The sequence below is a fragment of the Taeniopygia guttata genome, chromosome 4A (assembly GCF_048771995.1).
Source record: "Taeniopygia guttata chromosome 4A, bTaeGut7.mat, whole genome shotgun sequence".
Lineage (NCBI taxonomy): Eukaryota > Metazoa > Chordata > Aves > Passeriformes > Estrildidae > Taeniopygia > Taeniopygia guttata.
In genome coordinates, this window is record NC_133029.1 from 6,982,360 (window position 1) to 7,007,324 (window position 24,965).

The window sequence follows — 24,965 nt, forward strand, 5'->3', positions numbered from 1 at the left end:
GGGAGGTGGATGGCAAAAGTCCTGTTTGCACTCCCTGCTCCCCCCGGGTTGCTCTGGGCTGTGCTTAAGGAGACAAAATAAAGCCCTTCACTGCCTGCCAGCAAAACCTCGGTGCAATTGTCTCCTGGTGCAGTTGGGTGCTGTCAGCCCAGTCTGTTGTTTTGCCATCCCACCAAAACTGTTTGCACAAGCCCAGCTGCTGTTCAAGAGAGGGGGTCAAAGCTGGGGTCTGCAGGTGAACAGTCTGTGCAACACCAGGGCTGAGGTGTCTCCCAAACTTGCCTTTTCCAAAATACCTAAGAAAATGTGACCCTGTGCTGTGTTCCCACGTGGAGCGGCAAAGAGAAGGCACATGCTTACACTGTGAAATGTGTTTGGGAGGAGGGTGGGGAACTCGAAAAGCTTTAATTTTCAAAGGTTGAAGTGGCCTCTTGCATTCTCCTGTTGTCATCTGAGACGCTGCTCTCCCTCCTGGGAGGGATTTGCTCAAACAAACGTGGCAGCACAGAAACTGGCTTGGGAATTGTTGCAGAGATGTTGGGATTTATCTGTGCTGTGGTGAGGAGGAGTGCCTGTGTGAAGCTGGTGGCAGATAAGGCTGGTGTTCACAGCTGCACCAAGGAGAGCGGGCAAGATAGGGCATTCTGGAGAGGGGGAGAAGGAGGAATTCTTAATTTTGTGATATCCTTATCTTAATCCTTTCTCCCTTCTCTTCCACTCCCCTTCTCGCCTTGTCTGGGGTAGGTTAAACTACTCAGCATCGCCTTTTCCACAAACACTGGCAGGCTGGTGGTTCCAGACCTGGGAATACATTGGGAGTCTGTTTCAGCGGCGGGATGGGTTTTTGGACGTAGGTGGTGTTGTGCTAGCAGAACACAGTGCAGTGCTTGTGTGAGCTGGGTGGCTTCTGCAACGGATACCTGGCTGTTGGAAAACTAACACTTGGTGGGAGTAGCAGGCAAGGGCTTAAAAGCACGTTTTGCAGGTCCGAAAATCTTATTTACAAACTCAGCTGTGGTCTTAGCTCTGAGGTGTTTTGTCCAAGGGGAGATAAAGCAGGGAGGTGGGAGATGTAGGAGACGGTTCTGAACATCGCTGGAGCACAGGCTGTGCTCCTGTCCCAGTGCTGCTGCTCCCTGGGTGAGGAGGCAGTGACCCCACTATTGGGATCTCTGGGCAAATGTGCTGCCCTGTGCTTGGAGTTGGTGCCTCTTGCCTCTCCAGGTACCATCTCTTTTTATTCTTTCAGCGGGATTGAACCTGGAGCTGTGTAGCTGAAGGAGCGATTTTCACTGACACCCTCCTTCTGTATGGTCGCCCAGTTTTAGGGAGTTTCAAAGGTCCTGGGCAAGTTGCACCTTGGTTTTTTGGCACTGGATGTCCCCTGCCTCCTGTTGTGCTGCTTATTTGCCTTTCTCCATGTGTTGCTTCAGCCTTGACCATGTGCGTTTCTGGAGGTTTGTCTTATTTACATGAACAGTTCTCGGAAAGTTCAGCTGAAAAGCAGCTTTTTTTCCCTGGGAACAGCCAGGAACCACTAGTGTGTGATCTTTGTGTATAAAGTTGCCTTTCTCTGATTATAAACAGTGGCCCTAGGATGGATGTGCGGTGGACCTGTTTAGATTTAAACCTGACCCACCTCCTTGTTTTTAGTGCTGGCATCCCCTTTGAGCTACGTGTTCTTTCCTGCCTTTTGCAGTAACACGTGGTGTGAGTTTTTTAACCTTTAAGTTGGAAAGTCCTATTAAATTTTGGTGTCCTGCTCTAGACAGAAGTGTATAATTTTTAAAATTCTTTTTTGTTTGTGATACAATATCAGGTACACAGATTGCTCATTAATTTTTCATGCCTTTCTTCTGATGGCCTGGAAAGCCAAGATAGTCTGATAGCCACAGAGAACCTATTGCATGTCCCAGTTAGCCCCTGGGAGCTCTGACTGAGGGAGAGGATGAGCTGGGAAGCACAGATCTGTGCCTTGGTCCTGCATCTTCAGTGGAAGAGCTGCTGCAAGATCAAGTTCTGCTGGCTATTCCCTCCAGAGCCCTTCATCCAGGCTTGCTTCCCCAACCCTGCTTTGCATCAGATTGATGTGAGCTAATTATTTCTGAAACCCCTTTTAATTGGTGGCTCTTTCTGGTCCAGCTGTTCGTACAGTCATGAGCAGAGTGAAGACCTGGGGCAGAGCAGCATCACCTTTCTTCCCAGGAAGGCTGCCTGGATCAAGGGGTTGACAGCAATCCCTGGGGTCATTGATGAAGCAAGAAAGGCCTTTGTGGGCAAGGCTGGAAAATGTAGCATTCCAGAAGCTTGCTGCTTTACTGGATGTTCATAGTGTGCAGCTGTGTCCTGAGATGTAGCGTGGGTTCCTCAAAATTGAGTTGTGGCTGTGATGCTCCGGAGAGGCATTTCTGGCATGATGGCAGTGGTTCTTTCAGACTCCCGGAAAGCTGCTCTGCAGTGGAGATGCTCAGCTGGAATATTTGGCCCCAAACTGCTCATTGTGGAAGGGACGTTGCTCATGTCTGGGCTGAGAAGGTCATCCTTTGCTGAGCTAAACTGGGGAGAAAACCAGTGAGCTGGAATTGTGGAGCAGCACAAGTGCTCTGCCTTCCCTCTGGTGCCAAAACAGTCTCTGTGTTGCTATGAAAATGTCTTGTGGAAAACTTTCCACTTAGAACTGAAGTCTCATTTATGTCTGCCCAGGACCTGCTCTTGGACTGAATTTTATTTTCTAAGCAAATGAGACTTTCTGGTCCTTGAGGCGGTGGAAATAACTGCTCCACCAACTCACAGCCCACCCAGCCTCGGGGGCTGGGAGCCAGTGGGGGGTTTTGGCAGAGGAGATGGTTTGTTCAGCAGGAGCAGTGCAGGGCCCGAGTGGGGCAGTGGGCAGCACAGCTCTCTCAAACTTCGTTTGTGAGCCTAGGACTTGGTTTTCAGGGGGCCACAGCTCCCCATATTGCAACTTTCAGACTACTGCTGTGCTCCCACAGACCCCTCCAGTCGCCCCCAGACTGCAGACTACAAACTGAATGTAAAATACTTAATCGGAGCCAAACTGCCTTGAAAAATGTGTGGATGCAAAATTAATTCGAAAAATCTGGCCTTTTGTCTATTTTCTTTCTGGAGTCTTTTAACCTGCTCTAAGGTCTTATATTATCTGCACTATTACTCTGCTTGGCATGCCCTGCAGGCAGGAGAAGGGCTTATTAATGTGGGTTTTTACATAGATAAATGTGATTGTAGAGTACTATTGACACATGGAAATGTTGGTGGATGTGTAGAGAAGGATCAGCTGCTTTGTGATAGCTCTGTGCCAGTTCTCTCATTCAAATATAGTTACGAAATGCAGTTGTAGCAAAGCATGTTGTTAAAAAAAAATAAGCATATTTCTGTGGCTTAAAAAGAAGAAAAATCAAAACCACACACACCCCTCCTTAGTAAAAGTTTTGCGCACATAGGAAACAAAGGCATTGGCATTTGCTTGTCAGAGCTAATAAAGTTTGCTTGGATCTTAATTTTTCTGCTTGATTTCACAAAGTAATTGAAACTTCCTTTTTGCTGCAAGCCCTTTTTCCCCCCTTCTTTTCTCTCTTTTTTTAAAATATTCTTAAAAGAACATCTCTTGGTCAGTGAGTTGATGGAATTTTGCTTAGGAGGCAGGCGCAGTACTTTGCAACTGGTCAGTCAAAGCTTATAGGACAAATTACTTGTGTCTGCAAGTCATTCCTCCAAGTTGAAAACCACCTAGACCAAATAAACCTTGAACTACAGGTTTTATAGGAGCTTTTGAGCATGTAAGTGAGGCTTTTCTAATCGCAGTGATCTGATAAAACCTTAAAAACCAGAGTTCCCATAAAGAAAATAGTTCCACTTGAGGTGATAAAAGCCACATCTGGTAAACTTTGCTTGCTACCTCTTGATGACCTGTGAAACAGCAAATAGTCCCCACTGCAGAGGAACAGTCTCCAAACTACTGGTGCCATACCTTTGTCGAGGAGGGGATACACCAAAAAAAAAAAAAAAAAAGCTGATTTGAGAGCAAAACCACCAGCCTTTGAAGAAGGATCCTCTTCTGGCTCATCCTTTAGCTCACATTTGATATTCCACGATTTGATATTCTGTGGTGCCTTGCTGCTTGCCTCCCGGCCGGCACGGCACAGGGAGATTCAGAGGTTAGGATAAGGAGGGGCCTGTGTAATTGAAAGCAAACAAACAGCTAAGACAAAGAAAGAAACATAAAACACCAAACCCAAAGCCACAAATAGAAAACAGACTTTCCAGATTGATTAGTCAAATTTGTTTATTTGAAGTCCCAAAAGTTCGCATTGTCACTCTTTTGAGGTGTCTCTCCAATTTGGCAATATGTTGACCATGTGTTTGCAGATCGGTTTTTCACAAGAAAGACCCTTGTTTTTGGTGTGTTGGTGTTGCCTTAAACTTTGAATTGAAAGGAGGGTTGCAAGCTCCAAATACAGATTCGTAATTGTGACATTCAGGTGCTGCTTTTAAGGCAATTACATTCTATTAAATTTTTGTTTCATGGAGAGTTTTCCTTGGGCATGTACTTAGTGCTAAGATGTGCTGTTGATTTCCCAGGTTTTTTCCCAGGTTTAGGAAACAGGCTTAGGAAGACTGATGCACTTACTGGCTTTGGAAATCAGTGGAGACCTGAAAAAGTTTGGATTTACTTTGTTTTTCAGAGTGTTTTGGATAGAGAGGTACTTCCTATCTTCAGTAAGAGATCAGCAGTGCAGCTGTAATTTATGTATATATTTTATGGATTTGGCTTAAACACCCTCAAGTCCCCAGACAGAGGAATTACAGCTCCAGCCTATTAACTGTTGGCCATTAATGAGTCAGGTCTAAATGCCTTGATTGTGCCTGAGATTTCTAAGCTGAATCTTTGCATAACATTAGCATGGCAGGAATGCCTCCCAAGGACTTCCCAGGCCTTCCATGCCTCTCCAGGAAGGAATAAGTACATTTTGGGCTGTAGTGATACCATCTCATGCCTTGGTGCTATCAAAGGGGATGGAAGCTCCCCACTGCTCTGGTAGCCTGGCTCTGATGTTCTTTCACATCCCGGCACCTTGCTTATCTTTAACCAAAGCTTGGATAAACTTCCAAAATAAATGACTCTAGTAGTCCAACTCGGTCTGCTTTGGCGTACGTTTTCTGGAGTGACTCAAACGTTATAAATATGAAAGTAGCTAGACTTCAAACACCGCTTTTGGACCAGGTTTGGAGAGCAGCAAAGGGGGAACCTTCCCTTGAAGAAAATCTTTGGGTTTTTTTTTTTCCTCCTATTTAAACCCCCGCCCTCCCCGCTTCTCTTTTCATCCGCACCCTTTGTTCCCGTCTGCCTTCCTGATTAAGAACTAATCGGTGAAGATAGATTAGCCCGGGAGCAGCGCGGCCCGGGCCGCGGGGCAGGAGCCGGGAGGCACCGCGGGGTCAGGCCCCGCCGCGGAGGAGGCCGAGCAGGCCGGCTGGGCCGCGCTCCAGTGCACGGAGGAATGCGGTAACAGGATTTAAAGGAAACGTACAGAACTAACGAGGATTAAGGCTAATTGTCCTGTGAGGGGCGGCAGGATGTGGCCGTGCCGGGGAGCAGCTCTGTTCTGCGAGGGGAGGGGGGAAAGGCTCGTGGTTAGGAGGGCTCAGGTGGGTTTTGGTTGGTGTAGTTGCTGCATGGAGAAATGGAAAGTAAGTGGATTGGAACTGAAAATAAAGGAGTTGAGTTCTCCCTTAAAGGCTTTGGAGGAAATATTTCTGCAGTTGGTGGGAAGCATCCTCAGAAAGGCTGGTTCTGGCCGTGCCTCGCTCTGTTCTTGCTGGCTCTGGGTGTGTGCAGGGAGCTGATGTCCCCCGAGTGTCCTCCTGGGGCTGAAGGACCTTGCTGCCAACGAGTTGGTTTTGAGCAATGGCATGAATGCTGGGAGGTGTTTAGAGGACCCTGCCTCCCCTCCTAGGTCAGGCTGCTTATCAGGTCTTGCAGAAAGGCCACGGGTATCTCTGAGCTTGAATAAGGGGGGATTTAAGAAGCAAAAGCCCTCAGGCTTGGTCCTTAGCAAGCCACAGTGTGTGAAATGCTGTCTGGAGCCAGCCATCCATCATCAAGTGGTACTAGAGGGCAGCCAGACCAAAAAGAGTTATTCATATTGTATTCCATGCTTTGGGGAAGATCTGTCCCTGCATGGAAGAAAGTGAAGTTTGCATGCGTCCCAGCCAGAGGATGGAGAGATGATGCCCTTCAAGGCTGTAGGACCCTCTGGGCAAACCCCTGTTTATTTGCCTTGTGTTAAGGGAGAGGATCATAATGGGGTCTGCTGGACAGGGTCTGGGGCACCAGGGGTCTGTGATTCTCAGCAGGTGTGGATGGACAAGTTGCCCAAACAAACTCGTTCTTCCTTGGGCCTTGTGTTTTAGCTGTTCCTGACTGAAGCAGTCCAAAGGTCCGTTTCCTGTCCTGTACAGAGGCGCCTTTGGTGACATTGGGGGTGTGCAGAGACAGTGGAGGTGCCTGATTTCCCAACTGTTAGATTACAGCTGGACTTTGCCACACCTGAACTGTTAAACTTTGTCTTCTTTTTGTTTATACTTCCAATTACCACAAGTCCTGAGTCCTGACTCCAAAAGCCCCAAGCAGGCAATACTCTTGCAAATGGAGAAGATAGGTTTTCCCTCAAGAGAGAAAAAATATCTGTCTCTGGGGTACGCTGCCACCCTCAAACCAGCCCTGCCACCTCCTTCTTGGCTGTCATGCACACACGCTGCTTCAAGATATGCTTTCTTCCTGGCAGAAACAGCAAACTTGAGTTTTTAATTGATGCTTCTTACCAGAGCTCTTCTTTTTCACTGGGTGGTCAGTGTTCCCCGCTAGCTTTAAAGCTGTGCTGCTGTCGGCCTTGTGTTTATTTTACTGGGGAGAATACTCCTGTGGAGATGGTCGCGTGCCAGGAAGGAAGGGATGTAAAACAGCATTGAGGTCCTGCTAACAGTGGTGACACACCCACGAAGGGCAGCGGAGTTAGAATCCTATGCTCACATCCTGCAAATGATGCAGAGGTGCTGGCACCCTCTGATCAGAGCAGGGCAAACCAGGCTGGCACATCTGGGGCTGTACCTCCCCCAGTGCTCCTGAGTGCATGGTGTTACAACCATCCCAAACCCTTACTTCAGCTACACACTTCCAGGAGAAAGCTGTCTGTGCAGCAGCCTCCCTACATCTATCACCAGACACAAAATAACATACCCCATTTTCCAGCGTGAATTATTTCCCATTCCCATTCTAAAGACTCATGCAACTAGAGTCAGCTTTCCTTTCTTCCCTCCTCAAAACGTTAGTAACTGTTGGGATCTCACACACCTTAAAAGCAGCAGAAGAGTGAGCACATCCCATGTGCCCTAACTCAGGTCCTCACCATGAAGGTCAACAGCCAGCACCACTCTCCATCGAGGCATGGGGATCCAGCTCTTTCAGGGTCACAGAAGATCTTGGTCCTGGATTCAACCATTATGGTTGAACCTGAACCTTTTTCTCCAACCACACAGGATTTTTGAAGCTAGAAGACATCTTCACCATGTAGTCAGCTCCTAAAGTTGACTGGTAGGGTTATGGAAGTACCACAGTTTAGCACCATGTGCCAGCATGCAGCATATTTAACATCCCACCCAATTAGCAACCGTTTTATATAAATGGTTTATTTGCCTTATTAATGTTAAAGCCACTTGTTTCCCCTGCACTTCCACTTAGGTTATTAATCAATGTGCATTTCAGTTTTTTGCTGATTACTCTAATGGCAAAAAAAAATCCCCAGACTCTCAGAGAAAGCTTATAATAGTGAAATGATTTTTTTTCTTTTTGCAAACTTGTCAAGCAGTCAAAATACACTCTTTGATACCCAAACCAAAACCCTTTCACCTACGCTTAACAACAGTGAACTATTTTCAGTTGAGCTTTACTGCATCTGTTAACTCAGCTGCTAATCCATCTTGCAGGCACAGGAATGGCAGTGCACACAATACCTCAGTGACATACCTCCCTTCAACACAACAAATAATCCTAATTATTTCCATAGCGCGTACCTACAGTTACTTAAAATATCGTATACAACCGAGGTCTGTCTGGCTTCTATTTTTCCATTTTGCTTTGTTGACAGCTTTGGGTTCCCAAATTTACTGCCAAGAGGGTCAGGGAGTGCAGAGAACAAGAGAGATTTATATCCATGTGTGTGTATTAAGCCAAAGGCACATTAAGAAACTTAATTTTCTACTGGAAAGAGCAACTTAGGACACAAAGAGGGCTCTTGCATCCACCCACCCAGGTCCAAATAACCACTGCAAAGCTCATCCTGGACCTGATGACAGAGGCAGTCCCTGAAGGACCAAGTCTGGGTAAATGCTGTCTGCTGAGGTCAACCAAAGTGATTTTGGAATATCTCTCCTGGGCAGAGATAGACCAGGAGAGCCGTTCCTACACTTCTAACCCAGCTCTTCAGTCCCAAATCAAAGAAAAATATGTCTCTGCTCTCCACAGCAGCCCAGAGAAGCATCATTGGTCAGCTGAGATCCCCTCCTGCCCAGCTGCCAGATTGAGGTTGGGGCAATGGGAGAGGTGCAGGTGGAAGACCGCAAGAACCAAGCCCAAAAACTCTCTACAGCACATCTGGACTGGGGACTCTGCCCTTTGCAGGTGATGTCTAAGCAAGAAGGATGCAGGATCTTGCCTTAAGTGAGGTTTAAAGAATTCATTAGAAGCTAAAAGCCAGCTCACCTGAGGAAAAATACCATCACTGCTTCCACAGCACAGCCAACAATTTCCTACCCGACAGGGTGGCCCGAATGCTGCAAGGTTTTACACCCTGGAAAAATATGCCATGATAGAGCCTGCTTTCATTCCAACAAACAGGATATTGAGTCAATTAGTGGCATACCGAACACTAACCAGACAGATGAAGATAATACATTTCTGCAAACATCAAAAGAGAGAGAAACCACACAAAGACCTGAATATACAAATAAGGCAAGGGGGAAAAAAGAATATTAAAATATTACATAATTAAACTTATTATTTAAGCAAATCTGAAAAGGAAATAACTCTGGCTAACTAGAGGATTCTCCCTGGCTCTAGCTAAGACAGAAACCTTCAATGAAAATCAAGAGTTGTTACTTAATTAAAAAAACAAAACCAAAAAACCCTCCATGGTATCTCCGAGTGAGAACTTAGGAAATGCAAATTCACTTTATTATCACTGAATTCTTTAGGCATGAAATAGTTCTCATAATATGTCTGCCTACACGTACTGAGTGGTGTTATACAAGGGACAAGGTATGCTGAAAATTACTGTTCTTTTTTTCTCACTTCTCTGGTGAGGAGGTTGGATACAGACAATAAATCAACCCACCTCCAGGATGACTGAGCCCCTCTACCAGCTACCAAAGAACATGTAAAAAGCCCAATACCTGCAGTCAGTAACTCTTACCTTTACCTAAGGGTAAAAGTCACAGGAAAAAGCTTACAGCCAGCTGACTTCAAAATTCAACAGAGATTGGTCAACAGATTTTATTGAGGTAATCCAAAAAATCTCACCAAGTATAATTTCATGCAATTAAAGGGGGAAAAATGGGTGGCAGGGAAGAGAATCCATTTGGAACAGCAAATACACAGACTTACTGAAGCCTCAGGCACACGGAACAGCAAATAGAAGAGATTTGGCTGGGAGACAGTTACTTTTGTTGTGAGACCTCTCTTTTTTCCCCTCAAATTCCCCAGTAAGGAGGCAAAACAGAACCAAAAAACTTGCTTGTTTGTATTTTTTTTCCTACTAAAGCTTTCGGCTATTTGCAAAAAAAAAAGCAGCCTCTGACCAAAACTGATTCCATCACAACCAATGTCATTTAAACTGGAATATTTTTCCTTCTAATAACTTTCTCTCTTTGCTTTTGGCCCATCTCCCTCTACATGCCCCAGACCCTCCACCAAGCACCTCCAGGGATGCTCACACCAGTGCTGGGTGGCACCACATGTGGCAGGCGGGAAAAAGCAGGAAAATGCTACTGGCAACCACTTTTCCAGTTACTTTTTCCTTTTCAAACACAGCTGATTCCAGTGTCAATGCACAAAGCCACGTTTCAGAGCCACACAGTAGGCTCTTGTGAGATGCACCCAGGCTCACCTGTTTATGCCAACAGACTGGTCATCCACTGGCAAGTCCCAGATCTGGCATTGGATGACACTGGTGATTCTGAGAATCATCCTTTATGGGGAAAAATACCCCTAAAAATTACAAAAGCAACCCAGAAGGATGTAAGACATGCATGGTTTTGTGGAGGCGCCCGGTAAGACAGATCTCCTCAGCCAAGAGCTGCACTACCATGGGAAGCCACTGTTCTCCCAACTGGTGGCACATTTCAAGGCAAGCAGCACTGTCCCAAGGCACTGGAACTGTGGCTGTGTGGCCAAACCCCCTGGACATCCATCCCCCCTTTCCAATGTTATCAGCTGTGCAGGGGCTCAACAGAAGTGAAGCTTTCCTGCTTGCGCAAGCAAAACCACGACACAAAGCAGAGCTGCCATTTCCATGAGCTCCACAGCAGTGAGAGCACTAAAGGCATGCAAACTGGCAGCTGTGACCCAAGCAAAAATTTTTTTAAAAACCCCAAAACCTAAAGATGTTTTTAATTCCTCAAATAAGAAACAAAGCTCGTGGAATTCAGCCACAATTTCCTGTTTTTGACTTAAAATAAAATTTAAAAAAATATCCCAGGCTTTATACAAACAATAATATAATCTATAAATTGGAACACAAGAGACATGTTAATTAACTTCCAGAGAGATTAATTCCCTATTGCAGGATCCAAAAATAGGCACTGCGGAACCTGCTGCAATTCTGAGACCAGCTTTACACAGAAGAGAAGAGGGAAAAAGAAAACAAGAAAGAAAGAAACAAACCCAAACAAAAACACAAGACCAACTGCAAACAACTATATTAAAGGGCAGCATATGAATAAATACACAAATATCTGGGAAGCAGCAGAGCAATGTTTTCCACTTGTAAGGACACGCTCCTTCGCCCTTCCTTGAGTAGTTTTGGGAGAAGAGTAAGCTGGATGCAGGGGCTCAGCAAAGGGCCAGGACCAGCCAGGGCCACCCAAAAGTCTGAAGTGGCATGGACAGGAGGACTGCTTTGACTTCCCTTGCTTTGATAGCAAAAGCCATGTGAGTTCCTTGTCCCACGCAGCTGCCAATGGCAGGGCTCTCTTCCCAGCAGCACAGGACTTTGGAGCAGAGCACCAACTCTTACCTCCTTCCTCCTGGTGCCCTGCATGCCACCAGCCACCCACACCTCAGCACCCACTGATACCAGGGGTCCCACTCCGGGAGGGAGCAACTGAGCCCAAGCTCCGCACCAAGGAGAAACACACAGCTTAGTGTAATTTCACCTGGAAATATTTAAATGCCAAGACTCTGTGCATTTTGGTCGTGCTCTGCATTAGCAGGTATCTAACAACAGCGTGAGCAGTGATAATGCTGTGGCTGTGCCAACATCTGTGGGCATTACAGCAGCGCTGTTGAAGATGGACAGGAGTTCATGGTCCATTCCCAGAGGTGCTGAGCATCCCCAGATCATTTTGTAGCCAGGAAAACTGGACATTTTTGGTATTTGGGGTAAATAGAAGGTGATTGGATTGAGTGGACAGTTCAGTAGCTGTGTCTGTCTCAATGACTCCGCTGGAGTCAATCACAAGCTCATGCTTTTCTTTCTTCTTCTTGCCCCTTGCTAATGCAGGGCTGGAGCAGCGGAGCTGTGCTCAGGGGTGATGCTAGTGTTTCTTGTCATCTTTGTTGGGGGTTTTGTAAAGCCTCGGTAGCATGTCAATTATATATGATGGGTGGAAGCCTAATATTCTGTGATAATTAGAAGGCAAGTCTAGTGTGAAATTGGATTAGGGTCCGGCATTACAGTCCGGGATTCCTTTGGTAGTTGGTTCAGAGGAAGTCATAAAACTCCTTTAAAGATGACACAGGCCCATGTGTGCTGGAGGGGAGGGGCAGAGCACAAGGCTGAAATGCTGGCCCTGCTCTCAGGTCTTCAGCAGTGTTTGCCTCCTGCTCCTCCACCACCCAACCTTACCCCAGCCTGATTTCTCACATGGGAACAAAGTCCAGCAGTAACGTCTCAGACCATAAACCACTTCTGGCTTGTTTACTGAGCTCCAGTGAGGGGCTGGGCTGTGTGGGGAGCCTTTTAAAGAAATACCCACTCCTCACCTCCCAGTAAACTGCTCCTGAAGCTTTAGCTTTAGTTTTGCAGTTAGCTGTGCTTAAAGTATGAACTTGGTTGAGAAGCAGGCTCAGAAGGCATGCTAGACATCCAAAAACAGCATTTTGAAAAGGTCTTGGAAAATTGTTTGGTAAAGAGAACTGCTTTTCAGTATCATGTAGCACCTGAGTTTGTACTGCTCACTTATTCATTTGATGAAAACTTGCTTTTCAACACATTGCAAAATAGTTACTTGATTTGGAAGAAACTCTGTGTGCCTAGAGTTTGCTAAATGCAGTGTTTCTGTAATGCCTTAAATCATAAATTTGCAAGATTACCTTGAGTGCATTTGCTTGGATGTACAGATGGTAACATCATGTACCATCACATTTTTCTTTAAACAACCACCTCCAATCCCCAGAGGTGTGCTCTTAACTAGCCAATGAGCAAGTATCTTCTGTAATTTTTGGTCCCTCATTTGTCTCTCTGTACTCATGTATCATAAAATAAGGAAAAGTCTTGCTGCAACAGGCCATGAGAAAGCTCTGCTGCAAATCCATGTCAAGCTGTGGTGATGGTGTGCATATGCAGTAGATATTTGGAGTCAATCTCTGCTACTTGCGCTCTTTTTGCCATGCAGCCCCTGATGGGATGATTGCACACCCTGCCAAACAATTCAATAAAAAGCCTAACTTGAAAGGAGGCTGGGGCAGAGTTATGTTTTTGCTGTGCTCACATGGTGATAAATTACAAAAGCTGCCGAGGTTTTCACACTCAACAGTAGATGAAGAGTTGCCTTCTATGGGCATTATTTGATGAGTTTTAACTTGGGAAATAATTATTGCTGAATGTGTCCTTGACAGTGAGAGCACACCATGAGCATTCTCTACATAATGTACATAAACATTAGATCTCTGCTAAGTATACCTAAATACACATATTTTTCACTCGTTTTCCTTAGAGGAATTCACTACCACTTTGACAAAGGGTGTTGGCTTTGATCTTGGCTCCAGGTCAGTATTTGTGTGTGCATAACTGGTCTGTGCCTACATGGAGCCTTCATCCCTTCCATTGCCCTGGTTGTAGCACTGTGGTGTTTGAAAGCTGTTTGGTGATGTCTTGCATCAGGGTCTGTCTGTGTGGGATGAGTCCCGTGGATGGATCCTGACTGGATCAGCTCTGCTATCAGATTTAAAAGGCCAGACATGAGATTTCTCACACACTGTGCCTATGTTGTTTGGATGTATTCTTAGGGATGCGGTTATGCTAAGGACAAACTTCTCTATGGGAAAACTGGGGCCCCCAGTGTCTTCCAGTGACTTTCCAGTGGCATCTCCCACATAAGAAAACTGCAAGAAAAGCAGCCCACAGACCTAAACTTTCTGTTTTTTAAATGCTGGGTAGCAGAGTGCATCCTCCTATGATTAGCACTGAGTAGCCAGAGCTCTTCAGCTCCAGACAGAGCTAATTCTTGATCATGAGCCAAGACCACATAGTGCTGACATGACTGAGAAATATCTTCCATAATTAGATTGCTTGGTCATTCATTTTTGAATGTCTGAGTTACATTTTGGAGCATTATTTCTTAATGATCAACCAAATGGGATCTGTGCAAGCTTGATTTACTGTCAGTAGTGCTCTTGCTTGGCTCTGCACGTGTGTCCTGGAGAGGCACTGTCAAATCTGGGACAAAGGGGATTAGAGGAAATGACTTTGCTTCGTAACATTAGGCTGGATGGTAACTGTAGTTCAGTAATGTAAATAGATTTGAAACTGATACCTGTATTTGTGAAATACACTGGGCCATTTTTAATAATAAATAAATCAGAAATATTTTAAAAACCACTATATTAGGGATCACAGGGCATCTGTGGACAACTTCAGAAGTGTCTGTGAAGTGTACCTAGGAAAAGAAATCCCACTATCAGTAGGTCTGAATTAGCTTTGCTGCTGTTCATGGTTAATGTTGTGTCAGAGTCCTTAGTCCTGTGTTGGAATTGGAGCAGAGATTCAGGGTGAAATAAAGTAGTGATGCTTGGGCACTTTCTTATTTTTATGCTTGTTGGTAAGGTGGGCTCAGAGTGGAGTGCCCAGGCATGTTCCAGGATGGATTTAGTGGGCAGGATCTGAAAATCTGGGTGCACTCCTTCCTCTTTTTAAAATTACTTACGAAGCTACCTGGAGCTGCCTCCCGTGGAGCAGTGCATTTGCTGCTGGAGGTGCTCCTCTGAGACAGAAGGAAGTAGTCTGTGAAAAAAAGATATGTCTGTAAGGAGTCAGTGACATTTTTCCGTGTTTTTTTCCTGTGTTTTCCAAAAGCTGTGCTTAAGTGCTGCTTCCCGTAGCAGACTTTGAGCTTTCCATAACTGAAGAGCAGTGGATGGTCTTGTGCAATAAATTATCTGTGTCAGAATTATCTGCTGGTCAAGGTCTCTTTGTAATGCCACAGGAAACAAACAAACCCTGTAGCACAACAGGGAAATAGATTTTAGGAGGAGAGGTTCTTAGGAACTATATATATATAGAAAGAGATAAAAATATTTGTGTTGCTTTTTTAAGATGGCCCTGAAGTGTCTGTAAGGAGAGACACTAACCTTTCTGGGCTAGGAAGTCATGCACAGTGATACAAAGGCTCACTACCTGGGCAAAAGACATTGTTGAGATATCTTGCACAAGGCAGGGAGAGCATCAACCTGTTGTGTTAACCATGGGCAGGCTTTGAATTGTCCAAAACATGCTGTTGTTTCTCTAAACCCAGTTTTGATGCTGTAGCAGGTAGGATGGATGGCTCTTCCTGAAATGTGTGGTGCACTGCCTGTCAGGAAGATGTTATTTTCTGCATGGGGACTGACAAGTCTTTTGCAGCTCTGACAGTGATTCTCTGAACCTCCACAGTGGTTGGAGGTCCTTAGTGACTTCCAGGGTGGGAGCAGGCAGGGAAGGACTTTCCCTTCTCCATCTGTTTCCTCAGAGTGAAGGATAAGGTCTGGCAGCAGGGTGTGAAATGGGAGAGAAGGCAGCAGCTTACATGTTGGCTGTGTCTTTTAAAATACCATCTTACTTGGAAACATGAGTTTCTCATCCTGACTGCTTGTTTTGATCATATATTCTGTGTTGACAAGGATTTCCACAGTTTGCCCAAATTTGAACCACTTTGGCATCAGCCCACCTGCTTTGCCTTGGTGCTGTGTTGTGGGACCTGTCAGGGGGCTGGAGCTGAGGACTGCTGTGCCAAGGGCTTACCTTGGCCCACAGAACTTGACAGTGGCATTTTATGGGTGGTGCTGGAAGGGGACAGCTTCATCCCACACTGCTGCAGGGCATCTAAAAGCAAATTACATGGGTCCAGATCCTGTGTCCAGATTGTCTGAGAGATTTTGAAATGGAGCTGTTGCAGATACTGAAACACTTGGTGATGATCCCTCTGACCAAGCCAGCTTAAAGTCAGATGACTCTTAGGAAAGAATTATCTTAAGGAAAAAAGATCTGTTTGAAGTCTCCAAAAACAAACCCCCTATTTCCTCCAGGATGATGACAGAGAACTGCAGAATTAGGAGCTGGGAACTATGAAGTGTTTTCATGAGCCAAAGTGTTTTCATGAGCCACTGCATAAAGCAAGTATAATTTAGTGTCAGTGACAACCATGCCTCTGAGAGAGACTACTTCTCCTCTGATAATTGGACTGGGGAGGGGTGAAGAAAAAAGCACTTATCTGGACAAAAGGGCCATTGCCACTGATGTTGTATATTAACTGAATGAACCGTGGAAGTATTTAAAATACTCAGCAAAAAATTCATGGAAGTTACCATATACAATATGTCTATATACAGGTCAATTTTCTGGTTCTGTACAGAATGAGTACCTGTTTATTCTGTTTATTAACTGAATAAGTAAGAGGACACTTCTAATGTTCTCACAGAAAGACAAGGATTTTGCATGTGTTGCTATAAAGTTTCTCTAAGTAATCAGGTTTTGAGGTACTTGGCCTTGCGCTCGCAGCGGGGCGAATCTCCTATGAAGTAAAGGTGCTGCAAATCTTCACACCCTGCCTCATAAGACCTTTTTTCTCTGGCATAGAGAGTCCTTTTAACTTGGGATATTTTCTTCTCTGCTTTTCAGGTGACCACTTGAAAGTCTGCTCACAAGGCTACACATGCTGCTCTCAAGAAATGGAGGAGAAGTACAGTCAGCAGAGTAAACACGACTTCAGAAACGCTGTCACAGAGCTTAGCAATCACCTACAAAACATGTTTAGTTCCCGATACAAGAAGTTTGATGGTAAGTGCAGAGACCTTGAACTTGCTCTCCTTGGGATAAAAATGTGAAAAATCCCCATCCTGTTGTTTCTGTGCAGTTTTTCTGCTCTGTCTCCCCCTTTGCTGGGAAAGTTCATGACTCGGCTCAGAGGGCAGAGCATGCCTTGTTTTGCAATCCTGTGAGAGAGAAGTATTTGCTGATTATGGCTGCTTGTTTCCCAAAGAGAGAGATCTTTCTTTCTGATTAATCTTTTGAAAAGCCATTTTGCTCTAATGTAAGATTGCAGTTGGTTTTGTTGGTACATCCCCACAGTGCGCGTAATTGTAATGTGCATGTCTTGCAGCCCCGATCCACAACAACGCTGATCTTTCCCAGCACGTCGTGAGCCCACAGGATTTGTATCCATCTCACTTTTAGCCTTTGGGGCTAAGCAGAGCAGCAGATAAACACAGTGGTTTTGTGTGGAGGCCAAGGGTTCAAGTGTGATGCAGGGTCAGAACCATAATGAACAAGTCTCGGCTGAGTTCCCATCACTGGAGTGATGCTGACTCCTGATAGATAAGCAAATGACTGGTCTCAGTATTGCCCTTGGGTCCACATGTGTCCTGTCAGACTGGCTCTCCATAGGGCATGCCTGGCCCATGGGAGCTGCAGGAAGAAGCTCGCTTTGGAGGTAGCTGGCACACACTGCCCACCTTGTAGCGTGGTGCTTTTCCTTTGAGAGCACCTCTGCAAACAGCTGAAGTCAATGCCTAGACACTGGGCACAGCACCTGGCTGAGGTTCCAGGGCAATTTTTGGTTTGGTTCTGAGCTCTTGGTTGGTTCCTGTGGGGCTTTGTAGGTCCCTCAGTGCTCCCAGACACTGCAGCCCGCTGTTGCCTGGGCATCTGGAGAGGAGGAGCAGGATGTCAGGCTGCTGCTTGGGTTGTCCTTGTTGGGTGGAGGAGCGAGGTGACAGCTAGCTGCATATGGAAGTATCTGACAACTCAAGTGGACTGGGTTGCTCACATAGTTCTGCTTGTACATCACCATCACACTCTGTGGTAAAGGACAGTTCCCCCATGCAGTTCCTCTGGACATTTGTTCCCTTGTTTGGTCATTGGTTCAACGTGAGTTTTCTATGAGTATCCCAAAGTCTATGTCTTGAACCTCCCAGCAACCTTCTCTGCACTACTACAGCAGGTAGCAGCCTCTTGCTTTCAAAAGGGATTGGCACTAGGGTGAGAGAAAAAATCCCTGGGTATAAAATTGCAGTGAGTCAAAGTAGAATTATGCAATCATCTTGATAGCATCTAAATCTGCTGGCTAAATATTTCCCTCTTAACCTCTGTTGTCTCTACCTTCTGGTACACCAAAGGGGTGATAGAGGGAGAACCAAAGTGTCTAGACTTGCAAGCTTATTAAATGCAGAACAAGACACTTAATGAAATCCAGCCCATAGATAAGCCTGTTCAAAGAGACCAGAGGAACACCATCTGCTTCACCTTAAATGAACGACGAGGCTTTTTGAAATGCTGCACTGGAAACAAAGAGCATGCACTGGTCGCTGCATTAACATCCCTGACGTGGAGCAGACATCCTGGGAGGTGCATCTGCCCTTTTGTGGGGGGAGGCATGGCTGCAGGGCCTGTGTGAGGGCAGGGGGACATTTAGCCAAGCTGAGATGCCTGTCAAAGCACAGGGCTTCAAAATAGGTGAGCTTTGGAATGGAGCCTGCACAAGCTATTCTGTCTGTGTTCTGTGGTTCTTCTGTAAGCCCCTCAGAGCATATTCTGTGCTGGTCTCACTCTCACTTTAGCCTGGGAATTCCTTGACTGGCAAGCCTGGAAGGGGATGGTGTTGTTCAGCTGTTCCTGAAAGCTGGGTTTAGTGTGCCTGGCCTGTCCCTTAAGGAGGGTGTGTCTCTGCCTCGTTTGAAACTAATGAAGAAGAATTGGCAACCTCCTCAGCCTGTCCCAAAGCCTAATGACTCTGTCTTTGAGTGTTAATATCAGAACTAAATCTTCATTTGCTGCAGACAAAGCTGATTTAGGTATTTTTTAAATCTTACCTGGGGTGGAAGTAGAGATGAACTGATTACCACCCTCCATCATTTACCTCTTGGGAGGCTTTTTATCATGACTGCCTCTTTCCTCCAGCCCAGTCACCTGCAGGCTGAAGGCACACCTTCCTCCTGGTTGCAGGAGCAGGTTGAGGAGTCTCCTAATTGAGGACCTCAAGCTCTTCTATAAAAATGTTGGAGTTCCATGCCCTAGACTGCTGTAAAAATGTCGGAGTTCCATGGTCTAGACTGCTGTGTTTTGTTTTCTTCAGAGCCTGCTGTTGAATGTTTGGCTGCTTGTGGGATGGCATTTCCTTTCTTTGGTGTTGGTGCTTGGTCATCAGATCAGCTGTGGTCAGTTGTGTCTTGCACAGTTCAGTTCCTCTTGCCCAGCATGATTCATCCCACACTTTTTGATCTAATGTACCCAAACTACTGGAAGGAGAGGCAATTTAGACCTGCATATTTGTCCTGATCCTTAGGGATGAGACTGAAAAAGGACACAATCCCTTCCAGAGCTGCTCTTCTGCATGGACTCAAGATCTGATTTTACTATTTGCAGCTCTTCAGGGCTTCTTTATTACTTGTAGTGAAATCCATTCAAATGGAAATAAAACTGGCAAAAATAAGCTGCACACCTTCCTTAGTTTAACATGAAATCCTCTGTGCTACAGCTGAGCAGAGTGACTGAGCAGGCAGGACGAGTTATTACAGAGACCAAATTCACTTCAAGTGGAGTGGACACTTCTCTTGCGGGGTGACACATCCCCAGGCTGCGATCGGCCCCTCCAGGGTGCAGCCCAAACAGCAAACCCTGTCCTCCAGCCCTTTGGAAATCTTTGTTGTGGGTTCTCTGGCTGCTAATCTCCCAGCCTTGACATTCAGGTCTGGGAGGAGAGGCAGACCTGTCCTGCCTCCGTTATGTGCTTGACCTTTGCAGCAGTTGCTGCTGCAGAAGGACAGTCCAAGTGGCGGCACATCCTTTGGATGGAGGCTGGGATGCCCTGTGGCTTCTGGAGCATTTGCATCAGCTGTTGCTGGAGCACTTTGTGCTGTTGGAACTGTTGCCAGAATTGCTCTGATCTGACACCAAAGCCGTACAGAAATGGATTATCTCCTCTTTAATCGGGAGCATGGAACAATCTGCTGATTATCCATCCCCAAAGGGCTGACCAGGAGTCATTTCAGCTCCCAATGCATAATGTGACAGCATCAGATCCTCCTGTGCATATTTGGTTTGCAGAGAACTTGTGAGCTCAGGAGTCCTATATCTTACATATCCTGTCTAAATATTTGCTTACAGTACAGGTACGTATGCCCCTGGAGGTCTCTCTGTTGTAATTTAAACCACCAGCCTGATGCCAGCCTTGCAGTAAGAGATGTATTTTCAGCAGCAAGGGAAATGCTTTTTTGTTAAAATAAAAAATACTTTGTTGTTGGATTCACCATTGCTAAATGATTTTAGAGGTGAAGATTTGCTGGTTAATCTCAGATATGTTTGTGGGCTTTGCTGAGAAATTAATGGGTAAAATTTTCTGGCCATGTAAGTGTCTCCCTCCATGACAATGACATTCATGGGAAAGCTGTAACTGACTGTGGTGACATAGAAGCAGCTATAGCAGTCAGGGATTTAAATACCCCCTCCTTTTTTAAAAAATGAAATCTCTTGTGCCTTTTCTTATCTTCACAACTTAGTGCCCTCCCCTTCACTCTCTTGGGGATTAATTACATTATTAGAATTAATGGTGACATTAAGACTTCATAAATGCTCAGTTCCATGTATTAAATGCGAACTTTCACCTCTCTTGCCCTTTGAGGCTGAAGTTTTCCACACTAGGGGCTGTGCTAGCCAACAGTGCTTTGGGGACACTGCTCAGCTGTTTTGAGGAATTGGAGCCAGGACAGGACATAGCCCATAACTCTTCTGCAGTGTTTCCGCTGTTCTGTTGCTTCCTAGATAAGATGTTCTTACTTTTCACTTTTTAAAGACACATCCTGAATCTCTTGGAAGATGTAACTTGAAGCCTTTTCTGGGGGAAAAAAAATAGAGGGGCTGCTGAGTCCCACAAGCTCCTTGTTTCTCCTGCCCCTGCATTTCACATGCACTTTTGCTGTTGCACTTAAACCAAGTTGTGTCCCTTTCTTTTGTGCACTCCAGACTTAGGCAAGGCAGCAAACTTCTGCAACCCTCATTGTACAGGAGGGAAGTGTATGAGGTGGTCTGTCTCTGGACTGGGCTGGCAGTGGGTTTGGTGTTCCCAATGCCCAGATGACAGAAGGGGTTGTATCAAATTGTACAGCATCTGGGAAGTGATTAAATGCCAGGAGTTCCATTTCTGATCCAGTTTCTCTGGATTTTCCATTAGCATTTAAGATAAAACAAATACAGAAGTGTAAAAGGAAACCCTTTGGGGACAGTAAGTAGAAAGAAACCAAATCTGGGAAGAAAGAGCTGGCCAGGGGTCCCCAGGTCCATGGTGCACACAATCCCTCTGCTGTACAAGGAGCTTTTGGGCTCCATGTTTGTATTGGGCAGGGTAGCCACAGGTGTGATCATGATGAGTATCTTTGAAGCATCCCAGGGGCCCTTGACCAAAGTGTGAGCCCTGTGTTACTCCTGGGTGCATGAATTTCTTCCAAAAACTGGTATGTGGCTGAATCCAAGAGACTGGTCAGGAGAACTTGGCCAAATAGCTTCCAAACTCTGCTGAAACTGGAGGCAAAAACCTGTAATTAATTTCTGAGTCTAGTTTTTGTTGTTCAGATAACCCTTTTCTTCCAGCTGCTATCTACAGGTACAAGTTATCAGGGAGATGGGCTGATGCAGTGGGATGCATAGCTGGGATGTATTAGTAACTGAGAAGGACAGAGAAGGGACAAGAGAAAGTTTTTGGTGGTCTCCTTTCTGCTGCTTCAGGCAGTGTGGAGGCAAACAGTGAAAGATGAGCCCCACAGGTGCCCAGCCTGCTGCTCCTATAGTTAGAATTTGGCAGCCCATGGGGGTTCTCTGCCTCACCAAAATAACTGCCCTTTGGGGACCTTCATCTCACATTAACTCTTTTACTGGAAGCTGCCTGTGAGAGCAGAGACCTGGACCCTCGTCCTGCTCCTTTGGCAGGGTCTTCCCATGTCTGTGGCACCCAGGACCATGAGGTCAATACTGGCTGCTAGCATGTTCATATCTGCAGGAGGCAGCTCCAGGTGTGTTAGCACAGCTGAAGCACTGAGTAGAGACCTGGTGGACCTCTGCTGTGCCAGAGCTGCATGGAGTTTGAGCTTCTGAATAAACCTGTGTGGTGGGAAGAGCTCTCCTCTTGCCACCCACCTTCAGGCGAGTGCACTGATGGCCGTGGCATCATTAAGGCACAATAATAGGGTTTGGTCTTTGCACCCACTCACATTGAAGTGAAGATGCAGCCTTGTTCTGCCCTCTCCAGAAATGGATGGCACCAAACCTCATACCAACCAGGGCAGAAAGTGTTGGGAAGATTCACCTCAAAGAAGCTGTTGTGGAGAGGCAATCCTTTAGACTTGGTTTTGGATTGGTGTTTACTGAGGATAGGGAGGGAGTGACTGAGGAGAAACTGGAGGGAGCAACAACCACCAACACGCTTCCTTTAGAAAATCCCACTTGTGGGCTCTTTGTTTGTGCTTTCCCACTCAATGCAACAGCAATGAAACAAATTGTCTCCTGTCTGTGCCTTGGAAGTTTGTTTATTCTTTGTTTTTGTCCAGCTGGCTCCCCTCCATCTGGAGCTTTTTAAGGAGGTACATACACCACCGTGATTTTTAGTCTTGTTCATTGAGAAGGGTTGTGCTTCTCTGACAGTGGTGAGAACCAGACCTCTCTTTTGGGAGGCTTGGAAAGATCCTAAGGTCAAGTTCAAGTTACTGCAGAAGTAGGAAATCTCATGGGGTGAGGTGAAGGGGGTTTGTGCCCTATTGGTTAGGAGAGGAAAAAAAATATACTAGATCTTGTAACTTAGCAAAGATTTCATCAAGAGACAAAAGGATACAGTATATGGGTTTGGGGGGGATCACACACTCTTATATAATCTCAAGTCAAAGCAGTTCTGCTCTTAAGGTCACAAGTAAACTGCTTTTATCCTTTTGGCTTTTTTTCCCAAAAGCAAAGATGTGGGCAACAGGCTTTGTACATGGCTACAGGAAACGTGCCTGGTGCTCTCTGGTTACTAATTGCTGTCAACCAGTCAATGAGCTATTGTTTGTCTGTTTAAAATTAACTCTCTCTTCCTCCCTCCTGCACAAAGGAGCCACCATGCTTGTGTGCGTAGTCCTGGTAGCTGCTGCCCTGGATGCCCATTTTGGTGGTGGTGGTTTGGCCTGGGGGTGTGATAGCCCACTGGTGCAGGGCTGGAGCTATTTTATTAGTGTTTAATGTACTGTAATGTCTTAGTGTCCTGCCACTCACATGCTGGCTGAACAAATAAGAGGCAGCCCCAGCTGGAAGAGCTCTCTGTGCAAGTGTAATGAGATGAGGGTAACTGAGGTAATGGGAGCAAGAAAGACATCCCCACTGTTCAGTAGTGCAGGCCTTCCTCACGCTCTGACAGCAGTAGGAAAGGAGGCTTGGGAAAGCATGTACCTGTGAAATACCTTAGTGAGTGTCCCAGAAAGTTCCTTTGCGTTGGGAGAATGTGGGAGGCAGCCTGAAGGAGCTCACTTGCAGGTGAGGCTTGGGCTGGGAATTTGGTGTATTGGTACCAAATGGATGTGGGGAAAGGCTGAAGCACCTGAGAAATCACAGGTGTGTCTGAAGAGATTGAGGAATGGGTGCTGTGAAAATTAGGCATGGGAGGACTAGAGGGAAGAGCAAACAATGGAGGAAGAAGAAACAGCTGCAGAGAGGTGCACTGAGGAAGAGTTGTTGCAAGGAGGGGGATGGAAGTGCTGGGAATGATGGACCTGCTGCTTGGGGAGGAGGTAACATGGGGGGGTGGGGGGGGAACTCAGCATAGCTGACCAAAAATGGGATGTGTGAGCAGTGACAGTCCCTGAAACCAGGGATGAGGAGGCTACAAAGTCTGGGCTCATCCTGCTGCATGGGATGTGGCAGAGCAGGATGGACCAAGAAGGGACCAAGGGCATTTCTCGCTGTTTTTCTAGTTCATGGGATGACTGGTACGTACAGCAGGATGCAATGTGCTGCTGTTTGTGTACTGGATCACAGACAGCAATCTCCATATTGTTCTCCTCCTTCCTTGCTCCTTAATCTCTAACAAGCTCAGTGTCAGTGTGGCGGTGCTACTCAGTGTTATCTTCTGTGGTGGTGCTGTGTGTTATCTTCTGTCCTGCTCTTCTGGACTCCTGCTAGCCCCACAGTGCTCCAGAAATAAGAACTTCTAGAAATTTTGGGGTTTTTGTTATAATCTATGAGACTGTGGTTCAGTTGTTTTTGTTGTCTTGACTTTCACTAATCAAGCAAAGTTTAGGGAGATGTTGTTCCTCCCAGCTCTGCAGCATTCACATATTGTGGCTGTTGCTGTGATACTGGCAAGATTTAAGCCTGTACTTCTTCAAGCCCTGTGAAAGAGTTCTTCCCATGTCAATAAGTGCTAACACATGTTTGAAAACAGGACAGATAAACAGCTTGTGGATCTGCCCTGCCCTTCTGAGTTCATATTCAATAAATGTGTTAACACTATGTGTTCATCGGTTTCTCAACACTTCCGGAAAAAGGTTGTTAAGCTAGGATTTGTTTTTCCCTGGTGGAAATTACAAATGCTCTATATGCAATAAAGGAAGTGAAGGCATATTAAAAATAATGAAGCACATTCAGAAAAAAATAATTGCTTTTCTCCCTTTGGAGTAGGTGGCATGGCTGGATGGCTTCAGCCTCCAGGTGAAGAGAGCTGTAAAACATTTGTCTCTTTTCTCCCAAATTCCATTTATCTGTCTGGATTGAATTTTGCTTTACACTGTAGGAGCAGCTGCAGGGTGGAGTTTGCATCTGCACCTTTGGAAAACCCAGGGTCAGAGCCAGTGCTGGCCCTTCCACGGCACAGCCTGTGGGGCTGTGGCTTGGGCAGGAGCATTTGTTGGGTAATCCATCTTGCTGTTGTGGACATTTTATGAGTAAACCTTTTAAGGAGAAAATATAATTAATCTCTTTGTGGCAGTGTTCTCCTGTACACACTAGAAAGCATAATTGTCTATACAGACAAACAAAAGTTTTTGGTAAAACAGACGGTCCTTAATTAATCATAATCTGGACAATGTATTAAGAGTATGCTCAAAATGCTTGGTGGCAAATTATCTGAAACTAATTAATTGTGCCTGTAAAAATTCAGCATGTTCCATATGCGTGCTTGAACCTAGTTTTATTTGTTTTTTAAGGTGGTTGAGTAATTGCACATCTACCTGGGATCTGTTTGTG

The 24,965-nt window shown here is 45.8% G+C and overlaps 1 protein-coding gene across 1 annotated transcript in view; it reads left to right on the forward strand.

Moving 5' to 3' along the window:
• Positions 1-24,965, forward strand: part of GPC4 (glypican 4) — a 65,920-nt gene that overhangs the window by 13,884 nt on the left and 27,071 nt on the right. The window contains exon 2 of the mRNA XM_030272531.4: positions 16,389-16,547. Within this exon, the coding sequence (XP_030128391.1) occupies positions 16,389-16,547 (159 nt within the window). The remainder of the gene's footprint in view (positions 1-16,388; positions 16,548-24,965) is intronic.